This window comes from Primulina eburnea, chromosome 13 (assembly GCF_022965805.1).
Source record: "Primulina eburnea isolate SZY01 chromosome 13, ASM2296580v1, whole genome shotgun sequence".
Taxonomy (NCBI): domain Eukaryota; kingdom Viridiplantae; phylum Streptophyta; class Magnoliopsida; order Lamiales; family Gesneriaceae; genus Primulina; species Primulina eburnea.
In genome coordinates this window covers 30,648,321-30,667,834 of record NC_133113.1, presented here as the reverse complement: position 1 = coordinate 30,667,834, position 19,514 = coordinate 30,648,321, and the positions used below count along the sequence as shown (strand labels likewise).

Sequence of the window (19,514 nt, the reverse complement as noted above, 5' to 3'; positions counted from 1 at the left end):
TATTAAAATACTGAATATTCGAATATACAATGTAAGTTCACCAAGTGCTCGCATTTTCATCCAAGATGCATTTGGATGACATGTTCATTTCATTTAATTATTTTCTTTATTTAAAAAAATCGCAACTAAGTATAGAACATTTTAAAGTACTTACTTTTATTTGCGAAATAACTATTTTCAATTTTAAAATACTTGATTTGGTAAATGAGATACTCAGAATGCGTATTAAAATACTGGATATTCGAATATGCCATGTAAGTTTACCAAGTGCTCGCATTTCTATCCAAGCTATATTTGGATGACATATTCATTTAATTTAATTGTTTTTTTATTGTAAAAAAACAAATTTGCAACTAAGCATTGAACTTTTTCAAGTACTTAGTTTTACTTGTGAAATACCTAATTTCAGTTTTAAAATACTTGATTTGGTAAATAAGATACTCATAATGAGTTTTAAAACACTGGATATTCGAATATGCAACGTAAGTTCACCAAGTGCTCGAATTTCCTTCTAAGATGCATTTGGATGACATGTTCAAGGACTTTTCAGTAGCTACAAAGCTTTGAAAGAGAAAAATAGGCTTGAAGCGAATATTTGAAGATTCCAGGCAATGTTCTTCGAGAGAATAGCCACTGATAGGAACGAGTAGCATAATCCGTGGATTTACAATTTACATAGAAATATGAAGTCGGATACCCGTCGATAGTCATAGTTCAGTAGGTCGAAATAAAACGACATGCAATTCACCCTTGATAAATAATTAAAGAGATTTAGTTACTTCATTGAGTTGAATTAGTTTGACATAGCTTGATAGGGCATGTTCAATTGGATAAGAAATCTCTTCGAAAGAATAGATCATTGTCGAACGAATTAAGTAGATTAGCGAGGGGTAGGTGAACCGAGATTCTCAACAAATTCATTTCTCATTGAACTTTAATCAATCATTCTAGCTTATTTATTTCATCATTTAATCCTTGAACCATTTCATTGAGTTTTTATTTAATAATTGTAGTAGTAAACAATCATCTGAAGTATCGCATGCTAAAAATTGAATAAATGAGAATAATAATTGAGAAATACAGTCCTTAAAGAAACGATAATCATACTCTTGTACACTATATTATTACTTGATATCGTGCACTTGCGATTATTTCGAGCTTGAATATTATTAATTTTTACTAAGAATTTTACAATGAAAGATTTGCTCGATCACTAAGCATTGAACATTTTGAAGTACTTACATTTACTTGTGAAATACCTAATTTTAATTTTAAAATACTTGATTTGGTAAATGAGATACTCATAATATGTGATATAATACTGGATATTTGAATATGCAACTTAAATTCAGTCATGGTTGGTTTTTCCAACTAAGATTTATTAAAATACTTATTCATGTCATTTAAAGAAATGAACACAGTTCATTGCTAATCGTGGAGTAAGAGTAAGTTGTTTGTAGATCAAAATAAGCTTGTTTGTAGATCAAAATAAGCACTTACTTTTAACAAAAATATAGTAGCATACTTGTCCCGGAGTAAAAGTAAGTTCTTTCTTTGTATATCGAAATAAATTGTTATTTTTATTTCATGAGGAGTGATGAACAATGTATTTGTTAAAATTTCAATTGCATTGAAATTTCATCATGATGAATATTAGAAATATCCAGTATTTTATTACCTATTCTGAGTATTTCATTATGAAATCAAGTAATTTAAAACTGAAATTAGGTACTTATCAAGTAAACTAAGTATTTTAAAAGTTTCATGCTTAGTTGGGAATTTGATATATTTTTTTTTACAAAATAGACATCACATGAGAATGATATGTCGTCCAAATGCATCTTTCGAGGAAAGACCAATAATTGGTGAATTTACGTTGCATATTCGAATATCCAGTATTTTAATACCCATTATGAGTATCTCATTTATCAAATTAAGTATTTTAAAATTGAAATTAGGTATTTCGCAAATAAAAGTAAGTATTTGAAAAAATTCAATGCTTAGTTACGAATTTGTTTTTTTTTTTTTTTACAAAATAGATATCACATGAGAAGGATATGTCGTCCAAATGCATCTTTCGAGGAAAGACCAACACTTAGTGAACTTACGTTGCATATTCGAATATCCATTGTTTTAATACTCATTATGATTATCTCATTTATCAAATCAAGTATTTTAAAATTGAAATTAGGTATTTCGCAAGTAAAAGTAAGTATTTGAAAAAATTCAATGCTTAGTTACGAATTTGTTTTTTTTTTACAATAAAAAAATAATTAAATGAAATCAACATGTCATCCAAATACATCTTGAATGGAAATGCGAGCATTTGGTGAACTAACATTGCATATTCGAATATTCTGTATTTTAATATTCATTCTGAGTATTTCATTTATTAAATCAAGTATTTTAAAATTGAAATTAGGTATTTCGCAAGTAAAAATAAGTACTTCAAAAAGTTCAATGCTTAGTTGTGGATTTTTTTTTCCTTTAAAAATAAAAAAATATTTAAATGAAATGTACATGTCATCCAAATGCATCTTGGATGGAAATGAGAGCATTTGGTGAACTTACATTGCCTACTAGAATATCTAGTATTTTATTAACTTTTATGAGTATCTCAATTACCAAATCAAGTATTTTAAAACTGAAATTAGATATTTCGTAAATAAAACTAAGTACTTGAAAAAGTTCAATGCGTAATTGCGAAATTGTTTTTTTTTAAAATAAAAAATAATTAAATGAAATGAACATGTCATCCAAATGGATTTTGGATATAAATACGAGCACTTGGTGAACTTGAATTGCATATTCGAATATCCAGTATTTTAATACCTATTCGGAGTATCTCATTTACCAAATCAAGTATTTTAAAGCTGAAATTATGTACTTCGCAAGTAAAACTAAGTACTTGAAAATGTTCAATGCTTAGTTGCGAATTTATGTTTTTAAAATTAAAAAAAATAATTAAATGAAATGAACATGTCATCCAAATAGATCTTGGATGGAAATACGAGCACTTGGTGAACTTGCGTTACATTTTCGAATATTCAGTATTTTAATACCAATTCTGAGTATGTCATTTACTAAATCAAATATTTTAAAATTGAAATTTAGTATTTCCAAGTAAAAAAAAATATTTCAAAAAGTTCAATGCTTAGTTGTGAATTTTTTTTTTTAAAAATATTTTAATTCAATGTAAACGGCATCCAAATGTATTTGTGAATTATGAGTGGAAAGAGAAGGACCAACAAAAATAAGAACTTAAATAGTTTTTTATTAGTTAAAAAGGGTAAAAAGGTAAAAATACTTGAAACAAGTAGTAAAAACTAAGTTGATCTTGTGTCAGGTACTAAAATACAAAAAAAAAACTTGTGGGTACTGATTCTTAAATAAATCATTTACAGATGCATTTTTCTCTAAATTACCGATAAATTAATTGTCTTTAATAAAATAATATAGAATATTCCAAATATTATGTTTTCGAAATTATTTAATAAATAAATAAACATTATCTGGATACTAGAATCTATCACATTTTTTCCTATAGATAAAAGAGGTCGTGGCATCAAAGCAAAATACATTTGGCCGTTATTGTAAAATTAGTTTAACTCAATTTTTGTGCGAACATGTTTGTTTATATTTAATTTTCTCCCAATAAATTTTTAAAGATATAATTGATTAATGAAAATATATTACATAATTTTGAATTTGCACTCAAGAGAAAGTGCGCAACACCTCAAAATGCACTTGTGTATATGCACTCAATTTTAAATTCATCCACTTGTTGCTCAAGGTTAATTTTATTACATTTAAAATCCTGGAAATCATTTATCTCAAATTTAATTTTGAGCTCAATAATTTTAGATATTCAAGATTTCGAACTTTTTTATTCACCATATGAATTAATCACACTCCATAAATTTTTTTTTTTTTCGTTTTCGATAAAGTTCACTGAATTGTCAAGAAACATTCTTATCGCAATTTCAAAGAGAAACATACACGAATAATGTAACATCATGCTCTTCACATCAAAATAACTTTCCTAAGACAATCATGTCCATTTTTTTCGCGAAATTTGATTACTTTGACATCCACCGCGGGACATCGCGGTTTGTAAAAACTTATATAGTACCTCTCACGGGTGTCTCCCGATACATCTAGCTAGATATCATTTCTAGAATTTTGTGTTGAGGAGGAAATAACTGATTCTTTTACTCTTTTTTTCTAACATAGTATCATATTACAACAAGCATGCACTATGTAGTTCGATACCCGAGCACCCACGCATTCAATGTAACTCGATCGAATTCAGAATGGAAGTACCGAAACACTACTATTTTAGCCAAGATCGATTGGTTCAGCAGTCTAGACAGCCTCTTCCGAGTTGTGTTCTTGGAGTGTGGCGATTATTAGCCCCAGATCCCGGGTAGTCATTCACCTCTATTTCCATCAATCTTCTCCTTTTTGTAAACTCCCACTTTTCACTTTTATTTTCCTGCATATTTAAACTTCAGTAAGGGAAATTTTAATGAATACACGACCACTGCGACTCTGCTATATAGTACATATATCATGTCAAAGATTTAGCTAGAGCATACATACCATGTAAACTTCGTCTGTGACTGATCTATAACTTCGAGATTTCTGCACCAGATTTCGACTTCCTGAAATTAATTAGGAAGTAAGAAAAAATGTCATGCAAATTCATCAGCAATTGTTCAAGATCCCACATGAAATATTGCCTGCAGCTTACTTGTCATTGGGATTGCACCAATATTCGATCCAAAAATGAAAGAAAAACACAAAATAAGCAGCAACAGGCGAATGCCAGAAGTATTATCCATCGATGTCGAAGCAAATTTTAGACGCACTCGCAGAATCTAATCTTAGTTATTATATCTTCCAACTATGTAAGAAATAGTTTAATGTGTAGGTACGTTATTATATGAAACACCGAAGTTAGTGGTGGAAAATTAGCATATTTATAGGTCAGTGGGACTGGTTTTTTGCTGAAACGAGTGAAAGAAAGTCAAAAAGAGTGGTGGCATGCAGCACAAGGTCATCATCGCCATCATGCATGTGGATACTATTTAATATGTATGTGGAGAAAGTGTCGGACAAACCCATTCCATTTTAATTTGCTGTTGTCTTCCTTTCGTAATTTTTTTTTTTATTTTTTTTTTTGTATTCACGCGACCAAGAACAACACGGATTAGAGACTGAGAAATCGGTGGCTAATCGGTCTCTACTCCACGATAGAGACCGATTAGCGATCGATTTGGTTGGTATCAATAGCTTTGGTCGGTCTCTAAATTAGCGACTATATTTACGTCGTCGGTCTCTAAGATGGTGTCTAAGATAGGACCGATATTTTTTTATGTGGTTTCTACTTTATAAGATACCGAATAATTAAAATCAGAGCGATTACGATCAATTATATTTTATGTTTGTCACTGAAGTAATATTTTTTTTTTTTCTGTATTTGCTGTTGTTGTATCATGAAGACATACTCTTATACATTAGAACGCCGTCGAAAAAGATAAAAAGTCACCGTACCCCCGCCACCTCGAAAAATAATAAGATTAATAAATCTTATTTAATAATAACTCGAATTCCTACATAGATTCACTCTACATGCTAAGATTAATGAATCTTGGTATACACTAATTAAGTAACCGACTCACTATACAAATTTTTTATTTCAAGAGTTGACTACCTTTGGCTCATTATCGTCTACAAAATTAACCTTACTTTTCCAACTTTCATACGGAGGAAAAAAAAATACATAATTGCATGAAAGTTGGACTTTGATTTAAAGCGAAGGAAAAGTCAAAATGGTAACTCTTGCGGAAATGGAAGGTGACATCCAAATTTCGGTCACGCTGGAATCATCAATTTCACATATGTAACAAGCTTGGGTTTCGAATTTTATGGGAAAATATATATGTCAATTTTTTTTTAAAAAAATGACTATAAAAAACAGAAGTTGCCTATTTAAAAACCTTCAAACAAATTTTAAAGTCCCATGGAATTAACTAGTTATTCTAATCAATTATAAATGGGTTTCTCCCATGGAACCCAAACTAGTTAGTCGGGTATTCCAAATTTCGGATCGGGGCAGGATCGAGATGACCCGACTTGTCCCACCTTAAAGTTGTCAATCTAGACCAGATTATACTAGAATTGGGTCAGGCTTAAAATTTGAGATAATTGTTTGTAAACCTCGGAGTGTTGAAGCCCAATAGAACCAGGCTTGGAACCAGCCCATCTTACATGGTAGTTCTGTAAATTTAGTGCTCGGGTCACGAAACCCTAGCCGTGGCGAGCCTCCCTTCAAAATTCATACGGATCTTCAATATATAAACATGCTCACTTTGCGGCAGATAATCAGAAACCCTAAATCTGAGATACCTAAAAACTTCGGATCCGGCCGCTCTTCTGTTCCTGCTCTCGGTTAACGTTCACACCCTTCGTGATGATCCAAGTTAATTCCGATAATTCAATCATCTTTTTTGTATGTATTGTTAAATATCTTTGGGATCCTCTTACCTTTCTGTAGAACATTATTGCCTGAAATTGAAAATGATGATTATTCGCCATAATCGAGGAGAAAGATGAGATTTTTACGGAGAAATCAGAATATCTGATTCAATTCTTTTGGGCACTTGATATTTATTTTTGTTTTTACTGAATTTCCAAGGCGTGAAGGGTAGTTTAGCTTTTTCTTGATTGATTTTTCGTTTTTCCCCCATTAGATGTGTTATGCCTGTGATGGTGTTAAATATACTCTGAGTGATTCTCTATGAAAAGCATATATTCATCTGAGGCTTCGACGCATTTCGACTTTTCTTCCATTTATCACTATAATCTTTTTTAGAGATTATTTTTCCCTTTATATCTTTGATTAAGTCTTAATTGTTAGCAAATGATGATAAAAATAGACAGGGACATCAGAGCTCCACTGGGTGAAGATGACTATGTCTAATGGGAATCTCTTTGATGCTATAATTTAATTATTTTCAGCTAGTTTTTTTAGATCTTTGATATCATCTTTTGGCACACAAATCACTTTTGAGAACTGTGACTAGCAATGGCAATCCAAAGAGAAGAAAATATTACAAATATGATAGTCATGCCTATTGAAATATTGGCTTCTGAATTCTTTCTCGTGTTCTCTGGTAAGTTTTTGTATCAAAACGCAGCCAGTCATGCATACATGTCCATGAGTTCATATACTGTGATTATACTGTTGAATCATCGCAACCGAGGCTGTCAAATTCTATCAGACGCCTCTAAAATCCTTTTGTTTTGTGGTTCAAAGTATGGCGACTCGACACTTCCACACTGATTTGAACTCGGGCAGTAATCTACGCTGGCTGGCTGGCTGGCTGGCTGGCTGGCTTACACAGCGTCCGTTGTCATTCAAAAGTGATTTGCCTGTGATGTATATAAGCTATTTGCACGTATTATCAGAAATGACAATGTTGATGTACTTGATTGTCACTACCTCTGAGGCAAGTCAAATATATTATCTTATTACACTAAAAAGTATGATTTTTTTTTAATTTTACATAAATTATTTTTTATCTTTTTTTAATATCTAATTATAAATGTAACAATGTAATTATAATTAATGTTATTGTTATTATTATATTTACATTTCTTTATTTAATTATTATATATTAATTAAATATAAAGTAATTTATTATTACAATTGGTAAATAACTTTAATTCATAGAATTTATTTAAACAATGTAATATTACTCCTACGTACTTTTGAACATTGTGTTATCTTCGTATTTATATTTCAATCATGTTGTTATTTATTAGTTAAAAATCGTGTTGTTGCTAAGTCAAATCTTTTATCAATTATTTATATTTATGAGAATTAAAAATCTATTTATAAATTTAGTAATATAATTATAATTTTTTTTGTGTTTTTGATTTTTATTATGAATCGTATTGTTAATATTAAAACATTTTTTAATTTTACTTATCAATTATATAATATTATTACTAAAAAATAAATTCATTAAACAAATATCTATAAAAAATTAAAAATTAATTTTTTTAAAAATTACTCCGCGCCAAATTTGCACTATTAGCCCACATCTTAGTGCAATTGGAGATACTCTTGGTTTACTCGTGTATATTTCTAGCCGTATGATATTCATATTTTTATTAAACTCTTTTTTTACTGAAATTATCATAATTTTCTGGAATCTTGGCCTGATGATTACCTTCCAAAGAACGGAGATTTGAATGTCGTTCTTTTGTTGAAGCCTAGGAGATTACCCTGGGCTCCAATTGCGGCATTTGTAATGAACTTTTCGATCTTTCTGATGAAGGCATCTGGAACATCCCTCAAGTTGCATCAATACAAATGTATTTCGAATTCTTTTCAATTCAATTAACTTCTAAACACATATTTGGTCGTTTAAATTTTCATATTTTTAATTTGTTTGATGATTTATTAATTATTATTTTATGTGAGATAAATAATAATTAATTTTTGAATTTATATACATAATTAGTAGAGAATAATTATTAATTTCTAAATTTCTTTGGGTTAGATGATTTCTAAGAATAGTTTAGTAAAATTTTAAAATTTCAAATTCGAATCTTTTTTCCTCCAAATAAAAAATGGATTGGTAAATATTATTTTTAAATTTTAAACCAAAACACTGAATTTCCAAATCCGATTTCAAATCCAAATTCATATTTTGAAAAAAACCAAACAAACTGTAAGTTGCATATGGAGCAATCTGGAAAACTCAAAATGAATGTTATGGAGATTAATTCAATCACTCAATCCTCAAATCTCAAAATATATAACATCCATTATTTTATATTTTTATTGATTTTAATATATTTAAGCTGATTCATCAAATAGAATCGATACAATATTAGTCTCTCTCTGCTCATTATGAAAACTTTTAAAAATTGTCGAAAAAAGTAAGAATTGAATTAAAAAATTGAAAAGCAACAATAATTTCTGTGGCTTTCTTTTGCATGACCATCTTCCACGTTTCATTCAAAACATTTTACTCGCTCCATCCATCGTCTCCGTGTGGCATTTTCGAGTTAAAAATATTAACAGCTGTCCTAGAAAATATATTTTGTAAAGAAAACCTTACATCATACGTCGCATATTTTATTCTTTTAATTTAATATAGAATAAACATCTTATCCGAGATTCCATCTGACAAATGGATATTCGATTCATACTGCCACGTCTCCATCACATACATTTTATTGTATTTAATGTAATTTAATTTCCTCCTGAAATTTTATTTTGTGTTGCAAAATAAAAAAGTGGAAAAAGACCGAGACTTCATTCATCAGTTTAATACATACATATGTATGTATGTCATATGTGAGTGTGTGTGTATTCAATTAGTGTCGACTGAAATAACAAGAATTTGAATGAACCACAATACAATGTATACAAAACATAGATAGGAATATGATCGATCGAGATGATCAACTGATCATCTCGTTTTGTCTGATAATTTTTAAAATTTATCTGACACAGTGAGAGGTCTTTCAATTGATCAACTGATCATCTCGTACAAAAAAATATACATCATCAAGTTCTGTGTTTCAACTACAACAGAGAATCATACACACCTGTATCTCCTTGGCTTGCTTTGCTCCACCACCCTCGTACAAAGCCACTCTCCTTTAATAATGGGCCGCCCATTGAAAAAGATGCTATTTTTGACAAATAAATAAAAGGATAAAATGCTGATTCCACAGAAAATAAAGTGAAATTGTATACGAATTTAACAAAACAATACTTGATTAAATTCTGGTCTTTTTGTGCTTGTTTCTTAAAAACAAGAATTGAACACCACCAAAGAGACATTCATTCATCTTTCCCAAAGTACAACACCGAATCAATTGATCCAAATCATTTCCCAGAAGAGGCTTATATATATATATATATATATATATATATATGATAAAAACCTAGAGCCTGATCCAGGGAAACACACCGTAAAAGTAATATTTACATCGCATGCAAAATGCCTCAAACTAATTATAGGCTCTGGACAGTGCCAAGAATTTAGCCCATAGATGATCTTTGGGGCGAAGACTGCGTTTTCTAGATATTACACATTGAAAATTTGGCGACGATGCGATCTTGCCACCATTGTTTTGCCTCCCGTGGATGAGATATTTCGAGCCTCCTCCGCGTTTGCGTCAGGCAAATCTAAACCACCAACAGGGCATCCTCTTTCATCTTGCCATCATCTTTGCTCAGTGCACTTCCCTTCAAATTTTCTTGAAGAACCAACTCCTCAGCTTCATTATCCATACTCAAATTCGGTAGTAAATCTCTCGATATCAGATCGTTCGAGGCCAATGCCAAAATTTCTGATTCATTCAAACCTTTAGTGGGGCCAAGACTACACCGATCTGTCCCATTTTTAGCCAATGCAACCTTAAATTTGTTGATCTAAACAGGAGGAACAAACAAAACTTGGATATCATTAAACGATTCAAAGGAATGAAAGATTAAAATCTCAGGCAACATTCAACTAGATAAAGAGATTGAAAAAATAACTCACTGTTGCATTGGTGCAGCTGAAGCTACACAGCCTGCCCTCAGCGCCTCTGTAAAATCTAAAGAAGGGCAAGACGTGGACATGAAGGGCATAGCACATAGCCTTGTGTTGCTCATAATTAACCATTAGAAAAATGGTATCTGGATTCAATTCAGCCATTTGACAGATCTGTTTTCATATCAATAATAGGAGTTAACATGGGAGCTAAGATATCTTGAAAAAAAAAAAAATTAAAAAAAAAATCAAGAATTTACTCAAACAATTAGGAAAATCATGTTATCATACGGTGGTCATAATTGGATTAATACCTTAGGATGCAGAGCTTTGCAGCCCCCACAACCAGGAGAATAAAAGTCAACTACAATCAATTTATCGCCAGCATTAGACAGAGATTCCACAAATTCTTGAGCTGATTCGATCTCTATCATGTTTGGTTGAAGGGACTTTTCCCACCATTTGAGAGCTTTGCTCATAAAAGACGAAGCTTGAGCCTAAAGTAATTCACATAAATACAATCAACAAAAGATTGGAATACATAAATTTACTACAAAAGCTGAACCAGACAAAAAAGGGGGGAAATGCTTACATTGACGGTCAAAGGATCATTCTTTGAAGTCTTAATCATCAAATCGCTAACACTTTTCTGATCCCAGGCATCGAGGGTTTTGCCCAAGAAATCATTTGATTTGGTCTCTTTGAACTGTAGCGTCCCAATAGAAGAACAAACCTTCAGAGAGCCTTTGGCTCTGTTCTTGGATATGGTCTCACCGAGTCCATAAATGTAGAAGCTGGGATTCAAATAAGATGACATAATTCCGAGATTTGGAAATTCACAACTTCAGAGCATCAAAATCCCTCGGAATTATCCGCTGTTTGTGGATCAATAACCTTTTTTTTCCTTGAAGACAAAACGAGGTAAGAAGAACCCAAGAAACGGAAACCCACACAACCCACAAAAATATCTGCAAGCACACTCGTATGAGACCAGAAATTGCTGAACCAAATCTTAAACTGATAATTTTTATGGCTTTGTAATCTCAAAGTCTTGGGATTGGTAATGGAGAGAGGTGGAGAGAAATTGAATCGCATTATATATATTTACATCTATATATAGATCTAGAAAGGAAATGTCAAATAAAAGGTCCGGTCAAAATATTTGCCCTTATCCAAATGTTTCTTTTAATTATTTTTCCTTTTTTCTGTTTTTTCCAGATATAACACTAAAGAGATCGATTATATTTGTGGATTATGAAGAAAAAAAATAGTTCACAAATTAATTATTTAAAAATAATTTTTTTTGAGAAACTCTTACCGGTTTATATGTTTTAGATGTGTTGATCACGTCCTGTTAACAAAAAAAATTAATATTTTTCATGAACCAGATCTGATTGTAGATCCGTCTAACAAAAATTTGACTTGTGAGATAGTCTTAACAGAGTAAAAACATAAGGGATAATCAAGATTGACGATTAGAAATTACTTTGTTTTGTTTGGACTAATTTGAGAAAAGCATGGGGCATTGCAAGTGGTTGTGAATAATATTCGTAGGATTTGTTCTTGATTTGTGCTCGGTTTGATGCGGAATGTGTGTAGGATAAGAATCCTTAATCTTTGGCCATATTTAGGTTTTATCCTCAACTCCATTTTCACCACAAATTTTTTTATGTTGTTTTAAGATATGTTGGAAGTGTAAGAAAATTTATTTTAAAATATTTATAAGATTGCTCTTGAAAATATTAGTCGTGGTAAATTAAACTTTAAATTGAATATTATAGATTTTAAAAAAATTTCAAGCTCTAATACTAGGCAATTATAAGCTAGAAATCCAACATATATCTGATTTTTCTACTTGTAAAAACATACTACATAATTAGTTTTCCGAATTTTTTTTTTCATAATGATTCTTTAATATAATATAATATAATTTGTATGTATGTATTCTGAAAAATTATTGACCAGGCGAAGCCGCTATTTCTGTCCGTACACATAGAAGGCTTCGCCAATCTTCGTTTTTGCCAACGCGACATAAAAATAAAGTAATTTTGCTTATTTTTTAAGTTTGAGAAACGTCGATTTGGTTTTTTTTTTTTGGAAACTTGAAACATTTTGAACTTACGCATACAAAAGTTTCAACTTAAAATAAAATTAAAATATATACCATCTTTAAAAATATATAAAATAATCGTAAATTATCTATTGTATACATAAATCTCATATAAATGTTAAATGATCTTAAACATATATAAACCATATCTAGTTTTATTGTTAATAATGATATCGTTACATAATTTTAAATATTTATTCAAAAGATATATAGGACGGACATAATAAATATTCAATCAAGTATTACAAGTTGAGACTCGGTGTGATTAAATCGACCACTCGAACTATGTCAAGCAACCTCGAGTTGCCTAAACCTAATTACACGATTATGGAGGAACTTGAGTAGTTGATTAACCTGGTCGGATGAGATGATAATTAATATCCATACAAAATGTAAATCAAATATTAGACGAAACAAAAATATATAATCAACGAGTCTATGACGAAATTGAGTCCAATCTTGGAACAATGATTGAAAAATTTAAATTTTTTCATATTATTTTTACAGTAGAAGACAAGTATATATACATATACACACACGTCAAAATCTCCGTAGAGGACAACCATATAATAATAAAAAGGTAGATATATATAATTTTGTGTGGAAGCTGATAGGGGAGGACATGTACAGTTGTGTGGATAAAAAAGTGAGTTGGGGTTAGATTATCATTTCTTAAATAATCATGTGAATTTGAGGGTTTCATGGAATTGTGGATTCGATTTGTGTGGGATTGAGGCTTCCGAGATGATATAATTGGGAACACTTGTTTTCATTTTTATGGCCCGTGACCTTGTGCGTTTCTTGTGACTTGCGTCTGTGTTAGGGTCTCGAGATACTCTTTGGTTGAGTGGAGATCATGCATGGATGCAATTTGGTAGTGATCCATATTTATGTTTTTGTGTTGTGTTGATGCAACGTTGAAAAAACGAACCGTGTTAGTTTTTGTATTATTCAATTTTTTGTGTTACCATCTATTCGATGAACGATACAAGTATTATACATCTATTATGTTTAGCAAAATAATGTGCGTGTAGTTAAATAAACTACAACAAGACCGATGACGTGTAACTCATCCGATACTAAAATAATATTACGACAGAATTATTATAACTTGAGATAATTGATAATTACATAGTATAAGTGAAGTTGGTCCGGGACAAAGGTGATATAGTTAATTTGTCAAATTTTAAATACTGCTCTTCATGCAAAAAATAAAAATGAAAAAAATAGTTTCCCCTTCAAAGATAAATTTCATAAGTAATAATTACATCATCATATTTCTAGGCCCGTCCATCTTGAGCCTTGAGCATACTTTATGGGCCAACCCGTTAGAAATATGGATTTCGATTAATGTCCATTCATGCATGCCATTTCTTTCACTTGTTTATATGTCAAAAATCAGATTTTTCTGAAACCATTCACTCCTTTTTCTCTTAATTATTGTTAAATATTCATAATTCATAATAAAATATACCAGTTTTAATTGTAACAATATGAATATCCAAACTCCATATCAGAACTTTAATTAAATCAAATCTCAATCATTGTCATCAAGATTCTTTGAGAAGAAAACCATATAATATATAATATATATATATATATATATATATATATATATATATATATATATATATATATATATATATATATAATATATATATATGCGTTTTATTTGAATCAAACCCTAATAGTATCCATAGTGCTTGAGTTAACTTTCCAAGGATGTTTGAGTTGTCATACAAAATTTGTCCAATGTGGTTTACTTGAACAACGTAGTTTGGAGATTATCGTGTTAAATCACACAACAACTCAAAATACCATGTTTCGAAGTTTACTTAAACAACGTATTTTGCAGACTATCGTGTTAAATCATAAAACAACTCAAAATACCATGTTTCGAATCCTCTTACAGCATGACAATTATAACATCTAACACAACCTATATATCTATAACTACAATTTCGTATGCGTATCATTGCGATATATCTTACCATAAAATAAAATAATTAACTAATTAAGATCAATCTCTAGTAACATTAAAGGGACAAGCACTTCTATGTTAAATTTTTACATCCATTTTAATTCAGTCCTACTCAAAGTCCTTCAACGAACATATCAAAGTTGTTGATTGTTTAAAATTCAGCCGACATTTAAATCTCATACCAAACACCATATATAATCAACTCACATTATATAAATTATTTATATTTATTATATTCAATTGTACCATACATCTACGTGTCACTCGATTATTCGATATCGATACCAAAGAGTATCCTTTGACGAGTAATTTTCTATGTTTATTTAAATTATTTTCTCGTCTTCAATCATCGTTATCTGGCTTCTTCCAATCCCTATTACCACAAGAAAATATTATTATTCTCTTGCAATAGTTAATCAGCCACGTATAATTGGTCATAATTTATGGATCAAAGAATTAAATAGCAATAAACTTTGGACTTTTTGTGATCTTTATCTATCACCATCTCTTTCTTTATTAGGTAATTTAATATACAAAATTCCACGTATAGTATATATTTGGTATATCAATAAAGAAACTATTGCTTATATTATTATTATTATTATTATTATTATTATTATTAATGTATAAATAGGTAGAAAGAATAAGAAATGTTAGGCAAGTGCGTGAAATAGTCAAATCTTTTATTTAAAATTTTCAAATGTTGCGATTCAAGAAAATCGCGTGGGATGCTGACAAATTGCCTAATTTAAGCAGCCGCCAGCTGACATCGATGTTTCTCATTTCACCTCAACCGGGTTCAGGGCCAATGGGTTGTTCACACGTGTAAATGTTGGTGTTGGAGCCGGAGAAACAGCCCCTTAGTTTTGCCAACTTGAGTCGATCCAAAATCATAGGTCAGTTCTCCAATGGAGAACCTTATCTTTAACTAATCCCACGTCGCCACACGTCCCTCGTAGGTGAGGGTTGACTGACGATGATTACTCGCATATTCTCACCGTATTTTCGGGAAATTGGCTTTCAGTTCTCAGTCGTTGATTTTTTTTATGTTCAGTCACTGAGTATTTTTTTAGTACCACATGAAGTGTACTACATTTGTATGATATAATACCACAATTTTGTGGATAGGGAGTGAATCGAAAGAAATGTTTTTATTGGAGATTTTTCACGAACTTCCTCCCGTATATTTTTTTTTAAAACGGAGAAATACACATCCATCAAGTTATTATAATTGGATTTTGAATCGAAAATTTATTATAAATTTAAGATTTTGATATCAAATATATCGTATCGAAATCGGTGATTATTTAAAAACCAAAATATAAAAGATACAAACAAATTATCTGAAATATTATGAGTGTGACCGGCCATGTTGAGTATGAAAATGTCAAGCAATCTATAGCTTCTTTTTTTTTTAAATAATAAAATCTATAATTGTGCAAGTATGACGATTAATGTAGCCTGCAATTAATTAATAGATTATTAAAAATTTAATATATCACTTACACTAAGTAACATTTAGTAATTATTTCTGAAGTTCTTTTAGTGAAATTTATTCTAAAAAAATAAATAGAGAACATCTAGTGAAATTCCAAGTTCAAATTCTTTTTTCTAAAATAAAAATTTAAAGGTGTGAATTGTGATAATAGCAGATGTTGTTTTCAATTATCCAGTTAGGTCAAAAGGGAAATCACTTTACATTAATTCCTATAATCTCAATTGGATTGTTCGAGTCTAGAATAAAAATTAATTTCAAAGCATTAAATGTTATAACTCTCAATTCAAATTCGACAAACAATAATATGATCAAACTTTAAAATTACACACATCTACCGTGCATATTTATATAAGCACCGATGATGTGAAATTTTATCATAACCGATCAATATCGATGTGGACTTTCCGGCCAATTTTACACGACATAAAAGGTATAAAGTTGCTCCAAAAGAGGAACTGTATTTGGTCAAAATCTAAACAAGGAACATGGCTTTAATTAATTACTATGACTACTAATAAAAAAAAAAGAAGGCCTAATACAACCTTCCCATTTCCCAATACTTATGGTTCACGTTTCTTTCGACCCCAAAACAAGTATTTATTGGCCTTCTTCCCCATGAGTTTTTTTTCCCCTAAACCTCTTGGCTTCCATTTTCACACACTAAATTACACATAATTTCTCTACACATCAAAATTGTATAGAGAAAATATAGATCTTGGGGTCACCTTGATCGCCGTCCATCACAATTCACACCAGAACTTGTCCTTGACCGTGTTATAGTCCCCGGTCGGATCTTGCCAGCATTGAGGTTTTTTCGAAGAATGGAATTGCCTCCCGGATTTCGATTCCATCCTACGGATGAAGAGCTAATTACTCATTACTTATCCAAGAAGATTGTTGATTGCAATTTCTCTGCCATAGCTATAGGAGAGGTTGACATGAACAAAATCGAGCCTTGGGACTTACCAAGTATGTTTTTCCATCTCCTTGTAAAATTTTCCACCTTTTCATGCATATATATATATATATATATATATATATATATATATATATATATATATATATATATATATATATATATATAATTTGTTAACATGGTAGTAATATAATTTATCTTGGTTTTTGATGAGTGAAGGGATGGCAAAAGGAGGGGAAAGGGAATGGTATTTTTTCTGTGTGAAGGACAAAAAGTATCCGACGGGATCAAGGACAAACAGGGCTACAGCTGCTGGATACTGGAAAGCCACTGGTAAAGACAAAGAAATCTTTCGAGGGAAAACACTCGTGGGGACGAAGAAAACACTGGTTTTCTACAAGGGAAGGGCCCCCAAAGGCGAAAAATCCAATTGGATTGCGCATGAATATAACATGCCTGCTAATTCAAACCAGGTAACAATCATTTCCCATGTTTTATATTCAGGTTCTCCTTAACTTATTGTTATTATTATTAATTAATTCATCTTTTTATTATATTTTCGAGTAAAATTTAGAAAAACATACGACAGTTTCTAAAAATAACAATGAATTCGAAATTTTGTAAATATTTCATTATTGATTTTTTATGCTTATTCTAAAGTTTAATCACATATACATATATTACACACACACACACACACACACACATATATATATATATATATATATAATATAGAGTGGATATGAATTCCACGTACATACATTGCCATGGCTATGACTTGTGAAAGAATAGTGTGTGAATATTAAAAGCTATTGCGGGATTATTGAGGGAATACTTGGACTTGTCGAAATTTTTTTGTCGCAACTTCGGTAAATATTATTACTTCGACAATCTATCGAGAAAGGTCAAAGGTTTGTATGTCTAAGTTGTATGATATAATATTCGATGATTTATTTATTTATTTTGAGTAAAGGATGAATTATTAGATACGGAAATACTGTTATAATCCACAATGTCAACATTCTTGGATACACATCGAGTTTCGAGCAAAGTCAAGTTGATTGATGAAGTGAAAGATTTTTTTTTTCCCACGAATAGTTTTCAAGTTTATTTAAAAATTTTATTAGTCTTCGTGTAAGACGATCTAACGGATTTATATTTGAGAGACTGATCGGCTCGATTCATCTATCAGGTAAAGAATAATATTTTTAGTATAAAAAATAATATTTTTTCATTCGTTGGTTTCGACAGAAGATCAATCTCTCAAAATTAACATGTGAAACAAGATTACGTGTACTTGTGTACACTTTTGTAAAATAGTTAATCTTATTTTACCTTCTATATTCAACTCGCACAAAATTTGCTCAAAATCTTGGTAGTACTAATTTACTAAAGACCGTAAATTCGTTGCAGAATACTTGGGTACTAAGCAGGGTATTTCAGAAGACAAGTGGAGGGAAAAAAGTCCATATTTCGGAACTCATCAGAAAGCATGTTTCCACACCTTCACCACTGATGGATCCTAATTCACCATATTACACCACCAAAACCGAGCCCGTGGATTCCGAGTCCGGCCTCGTTCCCTACTTCTCCGGTCCCAACATTCCCGGTTCATATTCTCGGGGACCTTTTGGTCAGGTCCTGGATCGATGCGGCGGGTCGGGACGTCAAATCCCGGGTTTTATCACCCTTGAAGAATCAACCTCCGTTTTCAGGGATATGCTTGGGAAGAATATGAATCATGAATGCCAAAAAGAGGGAGAAATGGGCAGTGTTTCTCAAGAAACAGCTTTCAGCACCGACAATTCAAATCTTGAAGTGGAAAACATATCATTTGGCGCATTAGCTTCAGTTGGATCACTGGATTTGGACACCATTTGGGGGTACTAAAAAGTTTGTTCCACGACCGTACAAATATACTACTTTTATACTATGTAGACTGTGATAATTAAGTTTGTGTCTATGATTATTATTATTACTATTTATTAATTTATTTATACACAACATATAGAGTGGATGCATTAATTAGATTATATCAGTTGTAGATAACTTGATCCAGTGGTGATGTTCAATTGATGAAATGTATATATTGTGTGCTAAGTTATGTAGAAAGCTTGGATTTTAGTAGAGATCAATTTGTGTGGTATTGTGGAAATAATGTATTTGAATGGAGTTATATTGTTTGATTTGTTATATTTATTTTCCGTACATATTTCAAATGTATTTCTTGTTATTTAGAGACGTAAGATCACATATTTCAAATCTTGAAATTAATTATTGATGGTGTAAATAAATAATGCGTGAATCTAATATTTAATATATCATTTTATTATAAATAATAAAGCCTAATTAAAATCTATGAATTTCAAAATTTATCTCCTCGAATGCATCTTTGATGAATTGATACATCAATTTTAGGAGATTTACTCCAATTATGATGTCAG

At 30.7% G+C, this 19,514-nt stretch overlaps 2 protein-coding genes, 2 long non-coding RNA genes and 3 other non-coding genes across 7 annotated transcripts; 4 read left to right on the top strand and 3 right to left on the bottom strand.

The window, feature by feature from the left end:
• Positions 1 to 4,006: 4,006 nt before the first annotated feature.
• Positions 4,007 to 4,969, bottom strand: LOC140809892 (uncharacterized). Its single transcript, XR_012113191.1, has 3 exons — positions 4,754 to 4,969; positions 4,603 to 4,664; positions 4,007 to 4,495 (listed from the first exon to the last, which is right to left on the bottom strand). It is a non-coding gene; the product is annotated as an uncharacterized lncRNA (long non-coding RNA).
• Positions 4,970 to 6,533: 1,564 nt separating this feature from the next.
• Positions 6,534 to 7,771, bottom strand: LOC140809377 (uncharacterized). Its single transcript, XR_012113105.1, has 2 exons — positions 7,408 to 7,771; positions 6,534 to 7,372 (listed from the first exon to the last, which is right to left on the bottom strand). It is a non-coding gene; the product is annotated as an uncharacterized lncRNA (long non-coding RNA).
• Positions 6,760 to 6,830, top strand: LOC140811023 (small nucleolar RNA Z267). The gene has a single exon (XR_012113416.1). It is a non-coding gene; the product is annotated as a small nucleolar RNA Z267 (small nucleolar RNA).
• LOC140811024 (small nucleolar RNA R44/J54/Z268 family) lies at positions 6,919 to 7,006 on the top strand. Its single transcript, XR_012113417.1, has one exon. It is a non-coding gene; the product is annotated as a small nucleolar RNA R44/J54/Z268 family (small nucleolar RNA).
• LOC140811029 (small nucleolar RNA snoR122) lies at positions 7,435 to 7,517 on the top strand. Its single transcript, XR_012113421.1, has one exon. It is a non-coding gene; the product is annotated as a small nucleolar RNA snoR122 (small nucleolar RNA).
• Positions 7,772 to 9,846: 2,075 nt separating the features above from the next.
• Positions 9,847 to 11,668, bottom strand: LOC140810079 (thioredoxin-like 1-2, chloroplastic). The gene is made up of 4 exons (XM_073167889.1): positions 11,158 to 11,668; positions 10,880 to 11,062; positions 10,575 to 10,739; positions 9,847 to 10,462 (listed from the first exon to the last, which is right to left on the bottom strand). Exons 1-4 carry the CDS (start codon positions 11,380 to 11,382, stop codon positions 10,217 to 10,219), a joined length of 819 nt encoding a protein of 272 aa, XP_073023990.1. The 5' UTR covers positions 11,383 to 11,668; the 3' UTR covers positions 9,847 to 10,216.
• Positions 11,669 to 16,714: 5,046 nt separating this feature from the next.
• On the top strand, positions 16,715 to 19,263 carry LOC140809552 (NAC domain-containing protein 100-like). Its single transcript, XM_073167211.1, has 3 exons — positions 16,715 to 17,123; positions 17,290 to 17,543; positions 18,484 to 19,263. Exons 1-3 carry the CDS (start codon positions 16,976 to 16,978, stop codon positions 18,958 to 18,960), a joined length of 879 nt encoding a protein of 292 aa, XP_073023312.1. The 5' UTR covers positions 16,715 to 16,975; the 3' UTR covers positions 18,961 to 19,263.
• Positions 19,264 to 19,514: the final 251 nt, after the last annotated feature.

Bases quoted from the DNA above. Each gene is read 5' to 3' on its own strand.
- LOC140810079 (XM_073167889.1), bottom strand. From the start codon at position 11,382: ATGTCATCTTATTTGAATCCCAGCTTCTACATTTATGGACTCGGTGAG. The intron at 11,063-11,157 runs GTAAGCATTTCC...GAATTACTTTAG, and splicing joins ATGATCCTTTGACCGTCAAT to GCTCAAGCTTCGTCTTTTAT. The intron at 10,740-10,879 runs GTATTAATCCAA...ATATGAAAACAG, and splicing joins GCAAAGCTCTGCATCCTAAG to ATCTGTCAAATGGCTGAATT.
- LOC140809552 (XM_073167211.1), top strand. From the start codon at position 16,976: ATGGAATTGCCTCCCGGATTTCGATTCCATCCTACGGATGAAGAGCTA. The intron at 17,124-17,289 runs GTATGTTTTTCC...TGATGAGTGAAG, and splicing joins CGAGCCTTGGGACTTACCAA to GGATGGCAAAAGGAGGGGAA. The intron at 17,544-18,483 runs GTAACAATCATT...AATTCGTTGCAG, and splicing joins TGCCTGCTAATTCAAACCAG to AATACTTGGGTACTAAGCAG.